Source organism: Sus scrofa, chromosome 1 (assembly GCF_000003025.6).
Source record: "Sus scrofa isolate TJ Tabasco breed Duroc chromosome 1, Sscrofa11.1, whole genome shotgun sequence".
Lineage (NCBI taxonomy): Eukaryota > Metazoa > Chordata > Mammalia > Artiodactyla > Suidae > Sus > Sus scrofa.
The window spans coordinates 145,286,905-145,306,655 of record NC_010443.5 but is presented as its reverse complement, the minus strand read 5'-3'; the positions used below and the strand labels follow the sequence as shown (position 1 = coordinate 145,306,655).

The 19,751-nt window shown below is 43.2% G+C and overlaps 1 protein-coding gene across 1 annotated transcript in view; it reads right to left on the bottom strand.

Annotated features, from left to right (window-relative positions):
- The window catches only part of TARSL2 (threonyl-tRNA synthetase like 2), a 55,427-nt gene extending 51,107 nt beyond the window's left edge, over window positions 1-4,320 (bottom strand). Inside the window, exons 1-2 of the mRNA XM_021084977.1 lie at window positions 3,834-4,320; window positions 2,589-2,784 (exon numbers count right to left, since the gene is read on the bottom strand). Coding sequence (XP_020940636.1) covers window positions 2,589-2,784; window positions 3,834-4,320 — 683 coding nt within the window. The remainder of the gene's footprint in view (window positions 1-2,588; window positions 2,785-3,833) is intronic.

The following is a 19,751-nucleotide window of genomic DNA, read 5'->3' as shown; positions in this document are numbered from 1 at the left end:
ATACTTGGGAAGTCCTACATTCCCCCAGAGCAGGAATAATCATCTATGCAATCAATTCTCAGGAAACCAAGGGAACAGGCAGCATAATTAAATAAAACTATTATTTTTTAACTTTATTTTTATGTCTAGATACTTTGCTGGACACTTACTTTTTCTAATAGTTTTTCAGTTAACACTCTTCTGAACTCTTTTTAAGAGTTTCTTCCTTGTATAATTGTTCTTTTTCCAACTTCCCAAATCGAATTCTTAGTCTGTTTCTTTTTATTTTTTCTTATCAATAATAAAAAGGCTTCAACACTGCAAATCTTTTTTTTTTTTTTAAATATATTTTTAGGGTCACACCCGCGGCACATGGAGGTTCCCAGGCTAAGGATCAAATTGGATTTGTAGCCGCTGGCCTACGCCACCACCACAGCAATGCCAGATCCAAGCTGCGTCTTTGACCTACACCACAGCTCATGGCAATGCCGGATCCTTAATCCACTGAGCAAGGCTAGGGATTGAACCTGTGTCCTCAGGGATACTAGTCAGGTTTGTTTCTGCTTAGCCAAGACAGACACTCCTACGAATCTGTTTCTGATCACCACTTAGATGTATCCTATAGATTCTGAAATGTACTCTCGTCATTAAAAGTATTTTCTTCTCTTTTCTTTTTTTGGCTATACCCACCCAGGACATCTGGAAGTTCCCAGGCTAGGGGTCCAATCAGAACTTCAGCTGCTGGCCTACACCACAGTGACAGCAAGGCCAGATTCAAACCACGTTTGTGACCTACATCACAGTTCACGGCAACTTTGGATCCTTAACCCATTGAGTGAGGCCAGAGATAGAACCCACATCCTTATGGATACTAGCAGGATTCTTAACCTACTGAGCCACAACGGGAACTCTGGAATACTTCTTTTTATTCCTAAGAATACTTGTTCTCATTTCCTTTCACCTGAGTATTTTGAAGTTTTCTAATTTCCTAGTTTTGTCTTGTTGCCATCTAATATTTACTGAGTTCCACAACTAGTTTCGTTTTACCCACAGAATGTTGTGTGTTTCTGCGTTTTATTAAACTTCCAAGGAGCCAAAAGCACAACCACAGGTACCAAGAGATAAGGCAAGGTCTGTGTCTGCAGCGCAAAGACTGCGGAGTAGCCATAAAGCCTACTCAGAGTGTCATCATTCAGACACATATAATCTTAATTTTTGCCTATTTGATCAAAAACTGAGAAAGACATGTTAAAATCTACCACTCTTGAGTTTCTGTAATTTTGTGTTTCTGGCTTGATTCTACATTATATAACTCATGAAGGTGCATGCAAAGTCATTGTGGATTATACCACTCTATTTCAAAAACAAGCCTCAGATTCCCATTCAATGCTTTCAGCCCTGAATTCTGCCATCTGACAGCAGTACGACCACTGCTTTCTTCTCATCAGGTTTGTCTGATCTAGCTTTGCTCAGTCTTTAGTTTTGGACAATTTTACTTTTTAGACACTCCTCTATGGCATTAAACTTGAGGGTGGTTTTAAACTGCTACCCCTGGAAATGCATATTGCTAACTGTATAAGATCATGTTCTATAATCAAATAACCCTGTTTCCCAAGCTTAGACACATCTTTTCAGGGCAGGACAGCTCAGAATGTGATATGCCAACGTGCAAACTGACTCTCCATGAGGAAACAAACTTATTTTTGCCTCAAAGCCCATTTTCCCCCCAGCACATCTATTCATCTCTCCTGGAAAGCACAGGAACAGGCTGGGAGGGGCCTTTAGGGTTTATGACATAAGATGAAAAAAAAAAAATAGAATCTTAACCACAGTTTTCAAAGGACAGCTGAGGACTTCAATTGTTGAAAAAGTTTGCTTTTTCAATAATAAGTTTATTTACATGGCAGTTTTGCACTATAGCTTCCACAGAATTTTATTTAATACCAGGAATTAACATTAGTCAAAACAACATAATTTCACTGAGGTATCTGATTTCTACGAAGGTCAAAGTACTATTTCAGGGCTGATTATAGCTCTAACATATACATCTTCAATCTATAATTAATAAGCCTTTTGTACATTTCTAGAAATGCTTTAATTTTCAGAGTATCTCTAATATACAGTATTTCATTTAATCTTTACAGCCTCTTAAGGTAAATGATGAAAGTATTATTATTTCCACTTAAAATATAAGAAAACAGGTTTGGAAAGCTTTGGGAACCTGCCCACACTGGTTCAAAGACCCACCCACGGTATTTTACTGGTAGAACAATGGCTTGGAATCAAGTCCAACAAAAGACCTGTAAAATCTCATGGAAATACCCTGTTGATGAAGCAAGTCAATGTAATGCTGCCTGTCAAGCAAAATACATTTTGTTCTACCATATATTTTTATTAGAACTTTAAAAGGTGGACCTTTAAAGAGGGAGACTGTGTTTTAATATTCAGTTATTTATTAAATGGCCACTTTAGAAGCCAAGAGGGAAAAATTAATTACTTTTAATTCATTCAACTAAGAAAAAAGTATATTAGTAGTTCCTAAGAACACACTTTCACCAAGCTCTGGCACAATACTTAATACTGATTATCTGCTCCAAACTATGGTTTACCTAATTTCAGCAGCCACTTGGTAAGGTGTTGTTTTCCAAACTTCTCCTTCCACTGTTTTCCCATCAGCCACTCTTACTGTGATCACATTGCTTGTATTCCCCTTTTTTTCATAAATGGCAAGTAAGAGTTGATGATCTTTCTTCAATATTTCAAAAAGCTTCAATCTTTCCTTCACAAAATTTGTTGATTCTTCACCTGAAAACCATTAGGATACAGTAGGGTTAATGCACACAGCCTACTTTTTTCTAACTGCTCAGCTCTAGATAAACTCTGCAGGCCAAGGTCATTTCAGCACCAGCCCCCATTACTCTGCTTTCACTCTCACCTCTGGAGGCTTACAAAATTTTAAACACACTACTGCGGCCCAAGTCATAATTTAATTATGTTTTCAATTAAAATTCCTGGGCAATTGACTACATAAGTGTATTTAAATTATAGGTAGTATTTTATATTTTTCCTCAGCAATGGCTTACCTCACTGTTGGGCTCACTTTCCTTCTTTTCTGTGTCTTTTTCTTGGCTTTGACTAGAAGGAGGCTGAGAAATAAAGGTAAATAATGAACAACTCATACCAGTGACAACAAAGAGCCTAAGGAAGGAAAGGGACAGCAGGCCAGCAGGCAGCAAGTGTCCCATGTTTAGAGGCTCAAGGCTGGGGCTCCTGACCATCACCTACAACCTTCAACAGGTAAGTTGTTTTCTGGGGTTCAGTCCTTCCTCCATGTACTCTTTCACACATTCTTGCTAAGTACACTTAATATGTTTTGCTTTTTGAAGTTTTCCCCCCTAAATTTTAAACAAATAATGTCCCTGGAAGAATGGCTGCATTGCTGTCTCCAAAGACTTTAAATGCACATTTTCATGTTGATGTCGCCAGTGCACCATAGTTTCTTGCTAGAGACTGAAGAACACCCACAGTCTAAGAAAGGCTTCAGGGCTTAGAAATTATGTTACAGTAAGATAATGTGTCCTTAATTGAATCAAAACATTAAAATACACTATTAATAACAATGTTACATACACAAACCTCAAGACAGAGCACCAGAAGGAAACACAATAAAACACCCCAAAGCACCACCCACTGTGAATAGTTCAGAACCAGCTATTCATCAGAAGGAAGGGAAGGTTAACTTATGCAGCTGTTGGTCTTCCTAGCCAAAGAAAGAATAAACACTGCAGCATTTTCTTCAATGAAAGGAAAATGCTATTTCTGCTACTGAAGAAAAAGTGTGTCAGGCAATTTACTGGAAGAGCTGAGACATTCTAGCTTTAGGTCAGCCGGGCGTTGGCTGGAAACGCAGCACCCCAGGGTGTCCAGCCGTCGCGGGTTCCCCAGCTCAAGCAGGGGCGAGGGGCAGGGCTGGGGAGGGGCAGGCACCGGGCAGGAGGCCACCCGCCGCGCCCCCCGCAGGTGGCGCCCGCGCGGTACCTGCGCGCCCGCGGCCGCGCGCCTGGCCTCCTCCCGCGCGGGGCTCTCCTGCCGCGCCCGGTGGCTCAGCTCCTCCGCGAGGCACAGTCGCAAGTGGTACAGGCGATGGCGCAGCTCGCGGTTCTCGGCCCGTAGCTGCGCCACCTCGCGCGTGAGGCACGGCCCCTCGGCCTGGCACCGGTCGGGCGCATTCAGCTGCTCATCCCTCAGGCGGTGGACCTCCGCCCACAGCCAGCGGATGTCCTCCTCCTGCCGCTCCAGGCGCGACGCCACGGCCTCCGCCGCCAGGGCCTCGGCCGCCATGGCACCTGCCTCGCTTCCCGCAGGCACCGAGGAGGGTCAAGCCACGATAGGGCGCACTGCGGGGACGCGGCGGGATTGAGGCTATATAAACCGAGGAGGGGGCGGGAGAGGAGAAGGGTGGGGCGGGGCCCGGCTCTGTACGCTGCAGAGGCGGGGCTATGGGGAGTTGGGGGCGGGGTGACGGGAAGGGCGGGGCCAGTTCTGTGCTTTGCCAGGGGGTACTATAGAAATAGTAGGGAGCAGAGGGACGAGAAGGGCGGGGGCTGCGCTGTGCACTGTAGGAGCGGGGCTTTGGGAACAGTTAAGAGGTGGCCTGCTTTGGGGTTAGGGGCTACCTGCTGTGAACAGAGTGGCCTGGAGAGTGGCATGCACCCTGAATAGGCTCACGGTGCCTTCAGAGTTACCAGCATGCCATTTTTCAGCTGAAATGCAAGTTGTCAGAAGTATTGGAAAGGCTAAGATCTCCCTTCCCAGAATGGTTCTTATCTTTCCCCTCTTGGCAGTCACCATTCTTTTAACTTGCCACCAGGTTCTGAAAAGTGGCCGTTTAGAATCAACCTTCTTTGGTCTCACGCCTAGGCTGCCCAAGTGCAGAGCAGCTGCACCAAGGCAGACAAGTTTCTATGAAAATTTGACTCTGACAGCATGAAACTGCTAGCTCCTTGAGGGTAGGGCAAATGCCACATATATCTTTATAAATATCAGCACAAACCTTCCTGTAGTAAAACAAAAGTTTTTTAATTTACATTCCTAGGGCTTAGAATGTGGCAAACACTGTTCTGTTTTTTTTGTTTTGTTTTGTTTGTTTTTTTTTTTCCTGGCTCATTACAGCCACACCTGCAGCATATGAAAGTTCCCAGGCTAGGGGTTGAATAGGAGCTGCAGTTGCCGGCCCCAGCCATGCAGGATCCAAGCCATATCTGTGACCTACACCACAGCTCATGGCAACGCCGGATCCTCAACCCTCTGAGGCCAGAGATTGAACCCACGTCCTTATGAATACTAGGCGGATTGGTTACCGCTGAGCCACTATGGGGAACTCCCTGTTCTAGGTTCTTTATATAAATTAATTCCTTTAATAGGAAGAGAGACACTATTGTTATGTCCTTTTATAGATGGGGAAACTGAAGCACAGAGAGGCTGAATGAGTTGATCAAGTCACAGCACCATTGCCTAACAGACATGAGAGTCAAACTTAGATAATCTGGTACAGTGTTCATGTGCTTAGCACTGCAGTGCCTTTCAACTTGGGTAAAGTTTAACTGAACATGTTGTGGTGAGATACGGGTCATGAATGCCATTGGGGACCCCAAATGGGAGAGTTTAGTTTGGACCGATGCGGTCAAGAAGAGGAACAGATGCTCTGGAAGACAAAGGTTGGCAGATAGTAGAAAGGGAGAGAGAAGAATGAATGCCTCTGGAGGAGCGAATAGATTTGCCAGAGGAGCTGAGGGGACAAGCCAGTTGAAGTATGCTAACTGAAGTCACACAGAGCTCCCAGGAGGAGGGTCCATAAAGTGTGACACTAATACCACTGTCTTTGTTATTGCCTTCCCTGATTACAAACTCACAGGCTACACAGCCTTCTCATTCTCTTCACCACCTGCTACTGTCTGGTTCCTGCATGGCCTTAACTGGACCTCCCAAAAGTGTCCTTGGGCTCCTTTGTAATTTGTCTCTCTCGGGCCCTCATCCCCAATCCCCAGGAAACCGCTGATCTGCCTCCTGTCAGATAGGTTAGTATACATTTTCCAGAGTTTTCTATAAATGGAATCATATAATGTGTACTCCTTTTGTTTGGCTTCTTATACTCAGTATAATATTTTGAAATTTACCCATGTTGTCAGATATATCTATTCCTCTGCCCCATTCTTTCTCTGAATAGTATCCCATTGTACAGCTACACCACAATTTGTTTACCCATTTGTCTGTTGCTGGACATCTGGACTGTGTCCAGGTTTGGTCTAGGATCTGCTCACAGTGAGCTAATCAGTTCCCCGAACTCACACTGTACTTATTTCCCTAGTTTCAGAAAGCAGAGTTTGAATAGCCATCCTTAGCAGCTGGCAGAAACCGATGGTGATTCCTTGACCCATGGACTTAAGGCTATTCTACTAAGAAGGGCTCAATGGAAGCCACTGAATTTTCTCAACCTTCAAAAATAGTAAACCGCTCCTGAAGGAGTTGCAGAGATGTTGTCACCCTCCAGGACTTGAAAGGTGCAGGTGTGGAGATTCTCACCACACCTCCATTACCTCCCCTATTTAGCTTGTGTAGATGACAGATATGCATTGAAGAATTACAGTGCCTTATCACTAATTTAATTAGGTGGTGACTTTAGTTGTAGCTGCTCTTCCAGATATGCTATTATTGGTGGAGTATATCAACATAAGCTCTGATTATGCAGCTGCTGTTCTGGCTAATGCTTTTTTTCTCTCTCCCTGTTAGTTAAAAGCTATCAAAAGCAGTTTTGTTTCAGCTGGCAAGACTAACAATATCTTCATATTCTTATCTCAGGGCTAGATAAACTCTTTGGTTTTATGTCATAATCTAGTCCACAAAGATATTGATTACTGTATTCTATCATTGATAGTACCATGCTGATTGTACCTGGTAAGCAGGAAATAGGAAACACTACTTTGATAGACATGTGGAAGCTATATATAGAGAAATAAACCCCCAAATTAAAAAATTCAGGGGCCTGCTAATCTCAGTGAAGTTTTTAGTGGTCCAGTAGTTCCAGGCAACCAGCAATGCCATTTCCAGGGTGAAGGAAAACTTCCTGCATCTTGCCTTCTTTTCACTAAGAGGCATGATGCCTAATGGGCCTCTCTGGATCTTGGAGACAGCTTATACCTCATCTGGGCATGTTACCTGACCTAATTGCTGCTTAATTCAAAAGACTAGGTTTTGAGTAAGACCAAGAACAAAAAGTTCTGAAACAAGGTGAGCTGCTATGCAAGCTGTTCTTTCACCATATGAAAGACCATATGATCTAGAGAGTTGATGGTGCTGAAAGTGGCTTTGGAAGATAAGTGTGGTGAACATGATCTTTGACAACTCACTTTTTTTTTTTTTTTTTTTTTTAGTTCCCAGAGAATCAGAGCTGCAGCTGCTGGCCCATGCCATAGCCACAGCAACACAGGATCTGAGCCATGTCTGAACTACACCACAGCTCACAGCAATGCCAGATCCTTAACCCACTGAATAAGGTCAGGGATTGAACCCACATCTTCATGAATACTAGCTGGGTTTGTTACGACTGAGCCACGATGGGAATATGATCTTTGACAACTGTTACAGGTGAATCACAGCATTGTCCTTTAGGATTGGGAAGAAAAGCATGTCAGTCTCTGCTTTTGAGAAGCAGCTTCTGCTTTGCTACCAGAAGAATCATGGTCATCAAGTTACCAAGCTACCTAAGTTGCTCATCATGAACTGGGGTGTTGTTTGACTCTCTAAACCCTGAGTCTGGGCTTGTTCACAGCAGCACTCTGCATCAAATAAAGTGGGATATACAAGATCAGGCTCAAGCAGATTCTAGAAACACAAGTCAGTTGCATAAGTGATTCACCCACATGACAACAGCTTTGATGGCCTCATGGGAAATTCCGTGTGACCAGTTGACTGATGAAGAAAAACATTTAAGCCTGGTTTATCGATGGCTTTGTACTCTTGTGGAGTAGAAATCTCTTCAACTTGACTCCTGAAACATTTAATCACTCCCTTGCTTTCTGATGTGGTAAAATATTCCAGACTCATCTTGTGCACATGGAATATGTCATTTCTCCAAGGTGCCATGTACTAGTCCCTTTAGTGGGAATTGACATTTAGACTACACAATTTGGGTGCAGACAGTGATCCTCACTGTAGGGCTTTTTTGTGTTTAGGGTTGCCAGATAATATGCACAGTTAAGTCTGAATTTCAGATAAACAACAAATAATTTTTGGCATAAGTATCCTCTAGGCAATATTTGGAACATAGTTTTTTATGCTAAAAAATTATTCAAGAACAGAAAGTGTTAAATGAGACAAAGGGGGAGTTCCCATCTTGGCACAGCAGAAACCAATCCGACTGGGAACCATGAGGTTGCGGGTTCGATCCCTGGCCTTGTTCAGTGGGTTAAGGTACTGGTGTTGCCATGAGCTGTGGTGTAGGTTGCAGATGTGGCTGGGATCTGGTGTTGCTGTGGCTGTGGAGTAGGCCAGTGGCTGTAGCTCTGATTTGACCCCAGCCTGAGAACCTCCATATGCCGCGGATGCAGCCCTTAAAAAAAAACTCAACCAGTGGAGCAAGATGGTGAAGGAGTAAGAAGCCGTGCTCACCCTCTCCCACAAACACATCAAAAACACACACATCTATATGTAAAACAACTCACACAGAACATCAACCAAATGCTGGCAGAAGAACTTAAACTTCCAAAAAGGGCAAGAAACTCTTGACATAACTGGGTAGAACAAAAGAAAAAAAGAGAGAAAAGGAATCAGGACAGGACTAGCATTCCCAAGAGGGAGCTGTGAAGGAGAAAAGGAACCCACATCCTGGGAAGACACCTAACCGACAGGGAGATCAGCTGAGTCAGAGGGACCTCAAAGTCGCCGAGAAAAGCGCAGCAGCTGGACGGAGGAGGGCAAAGCAGACCATCTGTGAGAGCCCACAGATCATCTGAACCACCGGCCTGGACACCACAGCCTGAGACCCTGAGACTTAGGCTACGGAGGTGAGTTCCAGGGAAAGGACTGGGGCTGGCTGTGTGGGGTCAGCCTGAGGGACTAAGGACAAGGGCACCACAGGCGAGGGAGTGGTACGCCATGGGCTGAGGGGGAGAACGCCAGGGCAGAGGGAACTAGGGAGAAGTTCCACCCCGAAGGAGAGGCAAGGCGCCATTATTGGGAGGGGAGGGGAGGAGGGGTGGCCGCCATAGGAAACTCCCTGCACTGGAGCATGCGCATACCCACGGGCTCTCAGCCGGCGGGGGTGGGTCTGTGCATGCTACAGGCAGTGAGAAGCCTCTTGCTCGTTTAGGGGAGACTGGGTGCTTCTCGTGCAGGCTACCAATGGCCAGGCACCTCTTGTGTGGGCTAAGGGCATCAGGGGGCTAAGTGCAATGTGATGCCTCTTTCACGAACTACAGGTGGCAGGGCAGACTGCAGTGGTCCTCCCGGAGGCCAGAGGGAGGCGTGGCTTGCCACCACTTGGGGCCTGTGAGTGGGCTCCACCTTCAAACCCAGTCACCTCAGGGGTTGGCAGAAAAGAAAAAAGAGGGCACTGCAACCATGCACCATACACTGTTGCTCTCACTCCCCTGGGAACACACCCATCCTGCAGCTGCCACTGCCAAACATTCTGGGTGGCGCCTGGACAGTTGGTCACTGTCCCTTCCCAAGACGCTAAAGCTAGGAGCAGCTGATGTAGCACCTCTTGTGTGGGCTAAGTGGGACAGGATGCTTCTTGTGTGGTTTGTAGGTGGTGGAGGCAAATGACTGCAGTAATCTCTGACTCCAGAGGTGGGCATGGCCCACCACCACTGGGAATATCTGAACAAAAATCACTTGCAGCCCCAACCACCTCAGAGGGTACTACAGAGAAAGACATTGTGACAGAACACCACCTGTTGCTCTCACTCACCTGGGAGCACACCCACTCTGTTGCTGCCACTGCCAGACACTCTGGGCAATGCCCAGACTCTTGATCACTATCCCTTCCCAGGCAGCTGCAACTAGGAGCAGCTTGTGCAACACCTCCTGTGGGGGCTAAGCAGGACAAGGTGCTTCCTGCATGGTCTACAGGAGGCAGGGGCAAACCACCACAGTTATCTCTGGCTCCAGATGTGGGAGTGGCTCGCCACCACTAGAGGTCTGTGAATAGACACCACTTGCAGCCCCATTCACCTCAAGGGCACTACAGAGGAGGATATTGTGACTGAACATCACCTGTTGGTGCTCTTGCACCCCTGGGAACAAACCCACCCTGCTGCTGCCACTGCCAAATGCTCCAGGCAGTACCCACACACTTGATCTCTGTCACTTCCCAGGATCCTGCAACTAGGAGCAGCCTGTGCAGCACCTCTTATGTTGGCTAAGTGAGACGGGATGCTCCATGCAAGGTCTGCAGGTGCTGGGGACAAACCACCACAGTTATCACTGACTCCAGAGGTGGTTGTGGCCCGCTACCACCAGGGGTCCTTGAACAGGTACCACCTGCGGTTCCAATCACCTCAGAGTGGGGCACTGCAGTTGAACACTTGCTGTTGTTGCTCTTACTCCCCTGGGAAATCACACACCCTGCTGCTGCTACTAACAAATGCTCTGGTCACCTTGTAGATCTACCTAGAGCTCATTACCGCTTCCTAGGACCCTGCAACTAGGAGTAGCCTGTGCCACCTTCCTGCAGGTCCTTGCTGCTATTGAGAGCCCAACGACCAGGCACTTACTGCTGGCCCTACTCATTGCCTCCTTTTCCCTGAAAACACACTGAGCATCCTGGGAATAAAAGCCTGCTCACACTGAAGAAAAAGACAGCAAATATTCAAACTCCTACACCAAAAATAAATAGTAACCCTCCCAAAATACAAAGGGGTGCTCTTGCATAAAAGTAGCCTTACAAGACTACAGTTTGGCTTCCCCAAACTCACAGAAAAAATAAAAACAGAAGCAAGATGAATAAGCTCGGAAACCATTCCCAGTTAAAGGAACAGGAGAATTCACCTAAGCAGTCAACAATGAAATAGACCTCTGCAGTCTGACAGACATTGAGTTCAAAACGGAGACAGTGAAAATTCTGAAGGAATTAAGGCTGAATATCAAGGAATTAAGAGAACATATGAACAGCAGTGCAGAGGAGGAGCCAAGAAAAACTAGAAAATCCATTTGCAGAGATGCAAACTGAGATAAAGGCAATAAACAGCAGAATGAATAATGCAGAGGAACAAATTAGTGACATGGAAGATAGAATAATGGAAATCACCCAATCAGGACAGCAGACAAAAAAACAAATGAAAAAGCATGAAAGCAATATAAGAGAGCTGTGGGGTAACAGAAAGCAGGTCAACCTACACATAATAGGAATTCCAGAAGGAAAAGAAAAAGGAAAGGGGATTGAAGATATATTTAAAGAATTTATGGCTGAAAACTTTCCAAATCTAAAGGATAATGATATCAAGATACAGGAAGCACAGAGGGCCCCAAACAAGTTGAACCCAAACAGACCAACACCAAGACACATTATAATAAAAATGGCAATAGTTAAAAATAAAGAGAGGATTCTAAAGGCAGCAAGAGAAAAGCAAAGTGTTAATTATAGTGGAACCCCCATAAGGATATCAGCTGATTTCTCTACAGAAACCTACAGGCCAGAAGGGAGTGGCAAGAAATATTTACAGTGCTGAAAGGAAAAAAAAATCTGCAACCTAGAATACTCTATCCAGCAAGAATATCATTTAAAATAGAAGGGGATATAAATAATTTTTCTGGGAGTTCCCGTCGTGACTCAGTGGTTTATGAATCTGACTGGGAACCATGAGGTTGTGGGTTTGATCCCTGGCCTTGCTCAGTGGGTTAAGGATCAGACGTTGCTGTGAGCTGTGGTGTAGGTCTCAGAAGCAGTTCAGATCCTGCATTGCTGTGGCTGTGGCATAGGTCAGCAGTTGTAGCTCTGATCTGACCCCTAGCCTGGGAACCTCCATATGCCACAGGTGCAGCCCTAAAAAGCAAATAAATAAATAAATAATCTATGGAATACATTTAAATCAGTGATCAGAGGAAAATCTATAACTCTAACACCTATATCAATAAAAATAAAAGAAATAAATTCTCAAAATTTAAAAAATATAGAAAAACGACAACAAAATTTAGCAAAAGGAATCACATGAAAGGAAATAATAAGGATACAAGCAGAAATTAACGTGAGAGAGAACCGAAAAATCTTTTTTTTTTTTTTTTTTTTTTTGTCTTTTTGCCATTTCTTGGGCCGCTCCTGCAGCATATGGAGGTTCCCAGGCTAGGGGTCGAATCGGAGCTGTAGCCACCAGCCTATGCCAGGGCCACAGCAACGCGGGATCTGAGCCGTGTCTGCAATCTACACCACAGCTCACGGCAACACCGGATCCTTTAACCCACTGAGCAAGGCCAGGGACCGATTGAACCTGCAACCTCATGGTTCTTAGTCGGATTCATTAACCACTGCGCCACGATGGGAACTCCAGAACTGAAAAATCTTAATTCAAATTACCCAATCAGGAGATCACGTCGTGGAGCATTGGAAACAATCCGACTAGGAACCATGAGGTTGCGGGTTCAATCCCTGGCCTTGCTCAGTGAGTTGGGGATTCGGCATTGCTGTGAGCTGTGGTGTAAGTCACAGACGCAGCTCGGATCTGGCATTGCTGTGCCTGTGGCGTAGGCCGGCAGCTGTAACTCCAGTTGGACCCCTAGCCTGGGAACTTCCATATGCTGAGGGTTGACCCTAAAAAGCAAACAAAATGAAACAAAATAAATCAAAATCCTGACTCAGAAACATAAACAAAACAGACAAACCATTTACTTCTACAATCATTATAAAAGAAAACAAGCACAAATATGCAGAATAAGAATACTGAGGAAATAACTATTGATACAGAAGAAATTTAATGAAGTACAAGCAACTACTTTACACACCCCTACAAATAAATTCAAAAACTGAAAAGAAGTGATAATTTCTTAAGGCAAATTAAATTTACCCTAGCAGAAATAGAAACTTTGACACTTTAATTTCCATAGAGGAAGTAAAGTTATACCAAATAATTATCTTGGAGTTCCCATTGTGGTGCACTGGAAACGAATCCAACTAGGAACCATGAGATTTCGGGTTCAATCCCTGGCCTTGCTCAGTGGGTTGGGGATCTGGCATTGCCGTGAGCTGTGGTGTAGGTCGCAGATGCAGCTCAGATCTGCTATTGCTGTGGCTCTGGTATAGGCCGGTGGCTACAGCTCCAATTAGACCCCTAGCCTGGGAACCTCCATATGCTGCTGGTGCAGCACTAAAAAGGACAAAAGACAAAAAGTAAATAAATAAAAATAAATAATTATCTCACAAGAAGCACCAGGCCCAGATGGTGCCTTCCATTACAGAATTCAATCAAATCTTTGCAGAGAAAGAGTTCCTGCTGTGGGGCACTGGGATATTCGGCATCTTGGGAGTGCTGGGATAAAGGTTCAATCCCCCATCTGGCACAGTGGGTTAAGGATCCGGCATTGCCACTGCTGTAGCTTAGGTCACAACTGCAGCTCAGATCTGATCCCTGGCTCAGGAACTCCATATGCCGTGGGGTGGCCCAAAAAAAAAATCTTTGGAGAGAAAATTGCACCAATGCTAGTAAATTGTTTCAGAACAAGGAAAATATTTAAACTTTTAGTGACAAGTGATACCTGAGTCTGATAAAGATAGCACTATAAAAGAAAATTAAAAATTCACATTGCTTATGAATATTGATGCAAAAATCTTAAACTATTAATCAAATTGAACAGAAATTCCACACTATATAAAGAAAAGAGTATCCGGAGTTCCCGTCGTGGCGCAGTGGTTAACGAATCCGACTAGGAACCATGAGGTTGCGGGTTCAGTCCCTGCCCTTGCTCAGTGGGGTAACGATCCGGCGTTGCCATGAGCTGTGGTGTAGGTTGCAGACGCGGCTCGGATCCTGCATTGCTGTGGCTCTGGCGTAGGCCGGTGGCTACAGCTCCGATTCGACCCCTAGCCTGGGAACCTCCATATGCCGAGGGAGCGGCCCAAGAAATAGCAACAACAACGACAACAACAACAAAAAGACAAAAGACAAAAGACAAAAAAAGAAAAGAGTATCCTATGATCAAGTGGCTTTTATAACAGGACCACAAAGGATGCTTTGATATTAGGTTTTACATGAATATAATTCATCATATTAGGAACTCCCATAGATGCTAGGAAAGATTTTGACAAAACGAAACAGCTTTTTCTTTTCCTAATAAAATCTCTTAAAAAAACAGGGTTGGCATATATATGTTAACATATATATATATACATGCTCCAATAATAAAACCACTGTTTTACTTAATGAGAAGGCTCTAGAAGCCTTTGCCCTGAGGTCAGAAACAGACAGGGATGTCCATGAACTCTACTACCATTTAACACTATTAGAGAGGTATTAGGTTAATGGGATTTGACTAGAGAAAATAATATAATAATAATAATATTATCTTGAAAACTCTAGATTAAAAAAATGATAAAACTGGCACAAAATGAAATAATTAATCAAGATATCAGGATATAAAATTAAAATGCAAAACCCAATAGTATTCATATGAATGAGTAATAACTTGTTAGAAGATGTAGTGACTTGGAGAATCCCATATATAGTAAGAATAAAAAAGATAAAAGAGTAGAAATGAGCCAGCAAGAAATATTCATAACGCTTATGAAGAAAAAATTAAAATGCTTCTGAAAGTCACAGAAATAGATTTGAATTGATGATAAAAGTCGTGTTTTTGGTTAGAATAATATTGCCACATGTCCCAACCCCTTAGTGTACCTAGAAATTTAGTGGGATCCCAATAAAAATTCCATTGAGCCTTTCTATGAAACTAGAAAAGTTGATCTTAAAGTTCACATGGAAAATTAAACACATAATAATAGCTAGAAAAACACTGAAAAAAAAAAGAGCTATAAGGCTAACCCTACTAGATACTAAGACATGTCAAAGGCTCTATAATTAAGAATATGGGCAATATCATTTGATATCACATATGCGGAATCTAAAATATGACACAAACGAATATAATTTACAAAACAGAAATAGACTCACAGACCTAGAAAAGAAACTCATGGTTCCCAAAGGGGAAAAGAGGGGAAGGGATAAATTAGGAGTTTGGGATTAACAGATACAAACCACTATGTATAATATATATAACCAACAAGGACCTACCATGTAGCACAGGGAACTATAGTCAATATCTTGTAATAACCTATAGTGGAAGAGAATCTGGAAAAGGATATATATATCATTTTGCTGTACAGCTGAAACATTGTAAATCAACTCTACTTCAATTAAAAAAAGAATATGCAACTGGAAAATGACTAGGCAGACATATCTACAAATAGAACAGAAATTTCAAAATAGAACAGAAAAATCAAAAATCTAGTAGATGATCTAGATTGAATCTCAAGTAACTAGGAAAATGCAGTCTTTTTTTTTTTTAATGGTGTGAGGATTTTAATAAACAGTAGAAGGAGAATTCAATGACCATTAGGAAAAAAGTTGAAGTTAACCATTCCTTACATCAGGCACAAGAATGAACTGAAGATGAACGAACAATCTAAGTGTAAAAATAGAAACTATACAAATACTGGAAGAAAATAGAGGTGAATTCTTCAACTTTGGTATAAGTAAAGGCATCCTAAACTATGACTCAACACCTAGAGGCAAATCAATGAACAAGGATAGATATATTTCACTACTTAAAAAATTTAAACATTCACATGGGAAAAGTCACTATCAGCAAGTCAAGAAACATGACAAATTGGGAAAAAAATATTTTCAATGTACACCACAGATAAAGGACTAATTTCCCAAATAATGACTATTTTAAAAATTGAGAACAAAAAACATCCAAAATCCCATAGAGAAATACACAATTTACAAAAAGAAATAGTAAATGACACTTAAACATGTTAAAGATGTTTTTGGGGTTTGTTTTGTTTTGTTTTTAGAACTGCACCTGCAACATATGGAAGTCCCCAGGCTAGGGGTTGAATCAGAGTTGCAGCTACCAGCCTACACCACAGCCACAGCAACACAGATCCAAGCTGTATCTGAAACCTATGCCGCAGCTTCTGGTAACACTAGATCCTTAACCCACTGAGCAAGGCCAGGGATCAAAGCCACATCCTCACAGAGATAACGTTTTGTTCTTAACCCACTGAGCCACAACAGGAACTCCTCAGCAAAGGAGTTCTGAAACAAATTTTGGTGTGTAATAAGATGGAATAAATGAGTAGCTGTGTTGATGTTATTGAGAACTACAATTCTTATTGTAGAAGAAAGATATGAATACAGAATATGAGAAGTCAGGAAACAACCCTATGAAAATAGACTGGAATTGGAGAGATCAGTATGAACTCATTAAATGTGTGAATATGCTTGTTTGTGTGCACATGTACTTAACACTGATGCACATATGTGTATGTGCATATGTGTATGTATACATCCATGCATATTTTTCCTCAATCTGTATGCTGACGGGGTCAAGAAGCAAATATACCCAGCAGCAATGAACACACCTAGTGTCAAGGTTTTGATCGCTGATGCCATTGCTCACTAAAGGAACCAGGGTTCCTGGAGAAGGGGCTGATTCCAGGGCTGGAGCATGTAGGTTGAAGATAAACCTGGAGCACGTTGTTCTGCTGGAAAGTAAAGTAGTGCTCACCACCACCTCCAAAATGATAGGAACTTGCCACAAGAATATGGGAACCAGCTTGGAGGGGCTCCCACTGGCCACACCTGGGACCATTTGAGTATCAAAAACAATTAAGTACAGAGTGTGTGATAAACCACTGAAAAATAGAGGAATTCCTACTGATAATGTTAGGTAGGATAGTTTAGGGACTTTGATGCAGGTAATTCAAAATAGGCCATTTATTGTTACCAAAAAACAGGAGGCCTGTGAACAAACAATGAAGACACCTGCAGATACCAGAGGAATGCTCTTCGCAGTACCTCCCTATAACCTTTTTTCTATGCAAATAAGGAGTCCTGTCCGGAACCAATCAGAGGATCCAAATGCCCCCCCCATACAGAGATCAAAACAACATTCAGCCCTTGTGCATGCAGGGCTGGGGGGGAGCATGTAATTAGGGGGCATGGGGCAAGAGAATAGGGGGTCCTCAAACAGGTCCATGATACAGGAATATAAGTAAAGATCCAGTTGCAGCCAGCACCAGCCCCTACCTAGGGCGACCTGCTCTCTCTGAGGGCTTAAATAAGACTTGCTGTACACTGCGACTTAACTCTTGATTTCAACCTCTGAGGTAACTGGCAGGAGCGTTTTTTCTCTTGGGGAGATGGACCAGAATGGCTCATTAAAAGAGCCCAGGTCAGGAGTTCTTGCTGTGGCTCAGCGGAAATGAGTCTGACTAGCATCCATGAGGACGCAGGTTGCATCCTTGACCTTGCTCAACGGGTTAAGGATCTGATGTTGCCATGAGCTGTGGTGAATGGTCACAGACTCAGTTAGGATCCCATATTACTGTTGCCGTGGTGTAGGCCAGCAATTCGACCCCTAACCTAGGAACCTCCATATGTCACAGGTGCAGCTCCAAAAAGACCAAAAAAAAAAAAAAAAAAAAAAAAAAAAAAGAGCCCAGGTCAGAACTGTTACACTGAGGTGTCGGTTCAAGGGGAAATTTCCTTCCACCCAGAACTGTTCTTGTCCTGAGCTGATTGCTCCTGCCTTGAGAGACCACCTGCCTCCATCCTTTTGAGATGAGGGCCACTGCCTCTATCCCAGTGCAGCTACTGCACTTCTTGGCCTGCACCTCCAAATCCTTGTTGTGTGTAGGCAAGGACCGGGAGAGATAGCGCAGAGCAGTCGAACCTGAATGGGAAATACAGAGGTAAATGTGGAATTGAAAAATCATCTCTTTGCCACCATCACTGTAAAGATGGAAAGAGGCAAGAGCAATCTTGGGAGCACTTTGGTGATGCAGCAGGATACTTTTATGGTTGTAAAGTGTCTCCCTATAGACTGTTGATTAGTTGCAATGGAGGGGGGGGAAGTAATCATAGGGTTAAGAAATCACACAATACCTTGACTGAGGGGGAGGCAGCAAACTTAACATCACCTATGAGTAACAGATGGACATCCTGTACCCCCAGTGCATAACTCCAGTGTAATTACAAGGAGACATCATATAAACACAAAATGAGGGACATAGTATTAACAAAATTGTAATGATGGGGGAGAAGGAACTGTTTTCTTTAAAAATGTAATATCATGAAAGACAAAGTCTGTAGAAATGTTCCAGCTTAAAGGGCATGGAAAAAGCCATGGCAAGTAAATGTGACGCCTGACTCCCAAGTTGCTCCTGGGGGGTAGACATCTATAAAGGACATTATTAGATCGGCCAGACAGAACTGCAATAGGAATGGAATATTAAATAACAAGATTAACATGAATTTATGAAGTTGATAATTGTTCTAAGGTTATATAAGAGATTATCTCCATTCTTAGTAAAAACAAGCTGAAGAATTTAGGGGTAAAGTGTCATGATGTATATAATTTATCTTCAAATAGTTCAGAAAAATATTATAGCAGGAGAGAGAACAAATGGTAGAGCAAAGGTAATGAAAATTGCTAACAACCTCAAATGTGAGGCTTCTGATAATTAATACAAGTTCTGAAAACATCTTTCAGATGATAACCCTCCCCTGGGTAAAGCCCTCAGGAACTTTCTACTGCAAACAGAGGAAAATCCAAATTTCTTATCAGAACATAGAAGGTTGGCGAGACTGAGCTCCTGACAGCCTTTCCATCATGGCCCTGATCCCACACCCTCCGAGCCCACATGCCAGTTAACGCAGCCATCAGATGCCCAGATGTTGTCCCCTCTCCGCTGCTCTGGGGTATCACACACTCTGAGTTCCTGCCAGGTCATTGTTTCTGTCCACTCTTAACACCTGACTTCTTTTCATCCTGGAAGTATTGGCTTATGTGCCACCTTTCCACTCTATGTAAGATATCTCTGAGCATCTTTTCCAGCTATATTGTAATTATTTTATTCATTTGTTATCTGACTTTTTTCTCTCCCAACCTGTACCTTTTCTCTGGGTAGGGAAGTTGTCTGTCTTCTCACCATTATTTTATATCAGGCGCCAGCCCTACGTAGGCATCCAAATAAAGAGAATCTTAGAGTAAAAATGGCCTGTGACATTTGGAGGCAGTAAAATAATCAGTGGGTGCCAGATATTAGAGGGGAGGGAGGGATGACTAGGGGCAATGCAGAGGAGTCTTAGGGCAGTGAACTATTCTGTGTGCTGCTGTAAGGATAAACACATATATTATACATTTGTCCAGACCCATAGAATGTAAAGCACCAAAGGCGAACCCTCATATGAACTTTGGACTCTGGGTGATTAGCCTTATCAAAGTAGTTTCGTAACTGTAACAAACATTCCACTCGGGTGGGGGATGTTAATAATGTGAGTGTGAGGGGGTAGAGAGATACATGGGAACTCACTGTCCTTTCTGTTCCACGTTGCTGTGAACTTAAAACTGCTCTCAAAATACAGAGCTGTTAAAAAGAAAAAGAAATAGCTTGAGAGACTAAAAAATACCACAAGATGGCACTAATTCCCTTAGAAGTTTCAATATGGGGCACATGACCTTCCTTGCCGGTGCTGAAGAAAGTGGTGGGGTTCTGT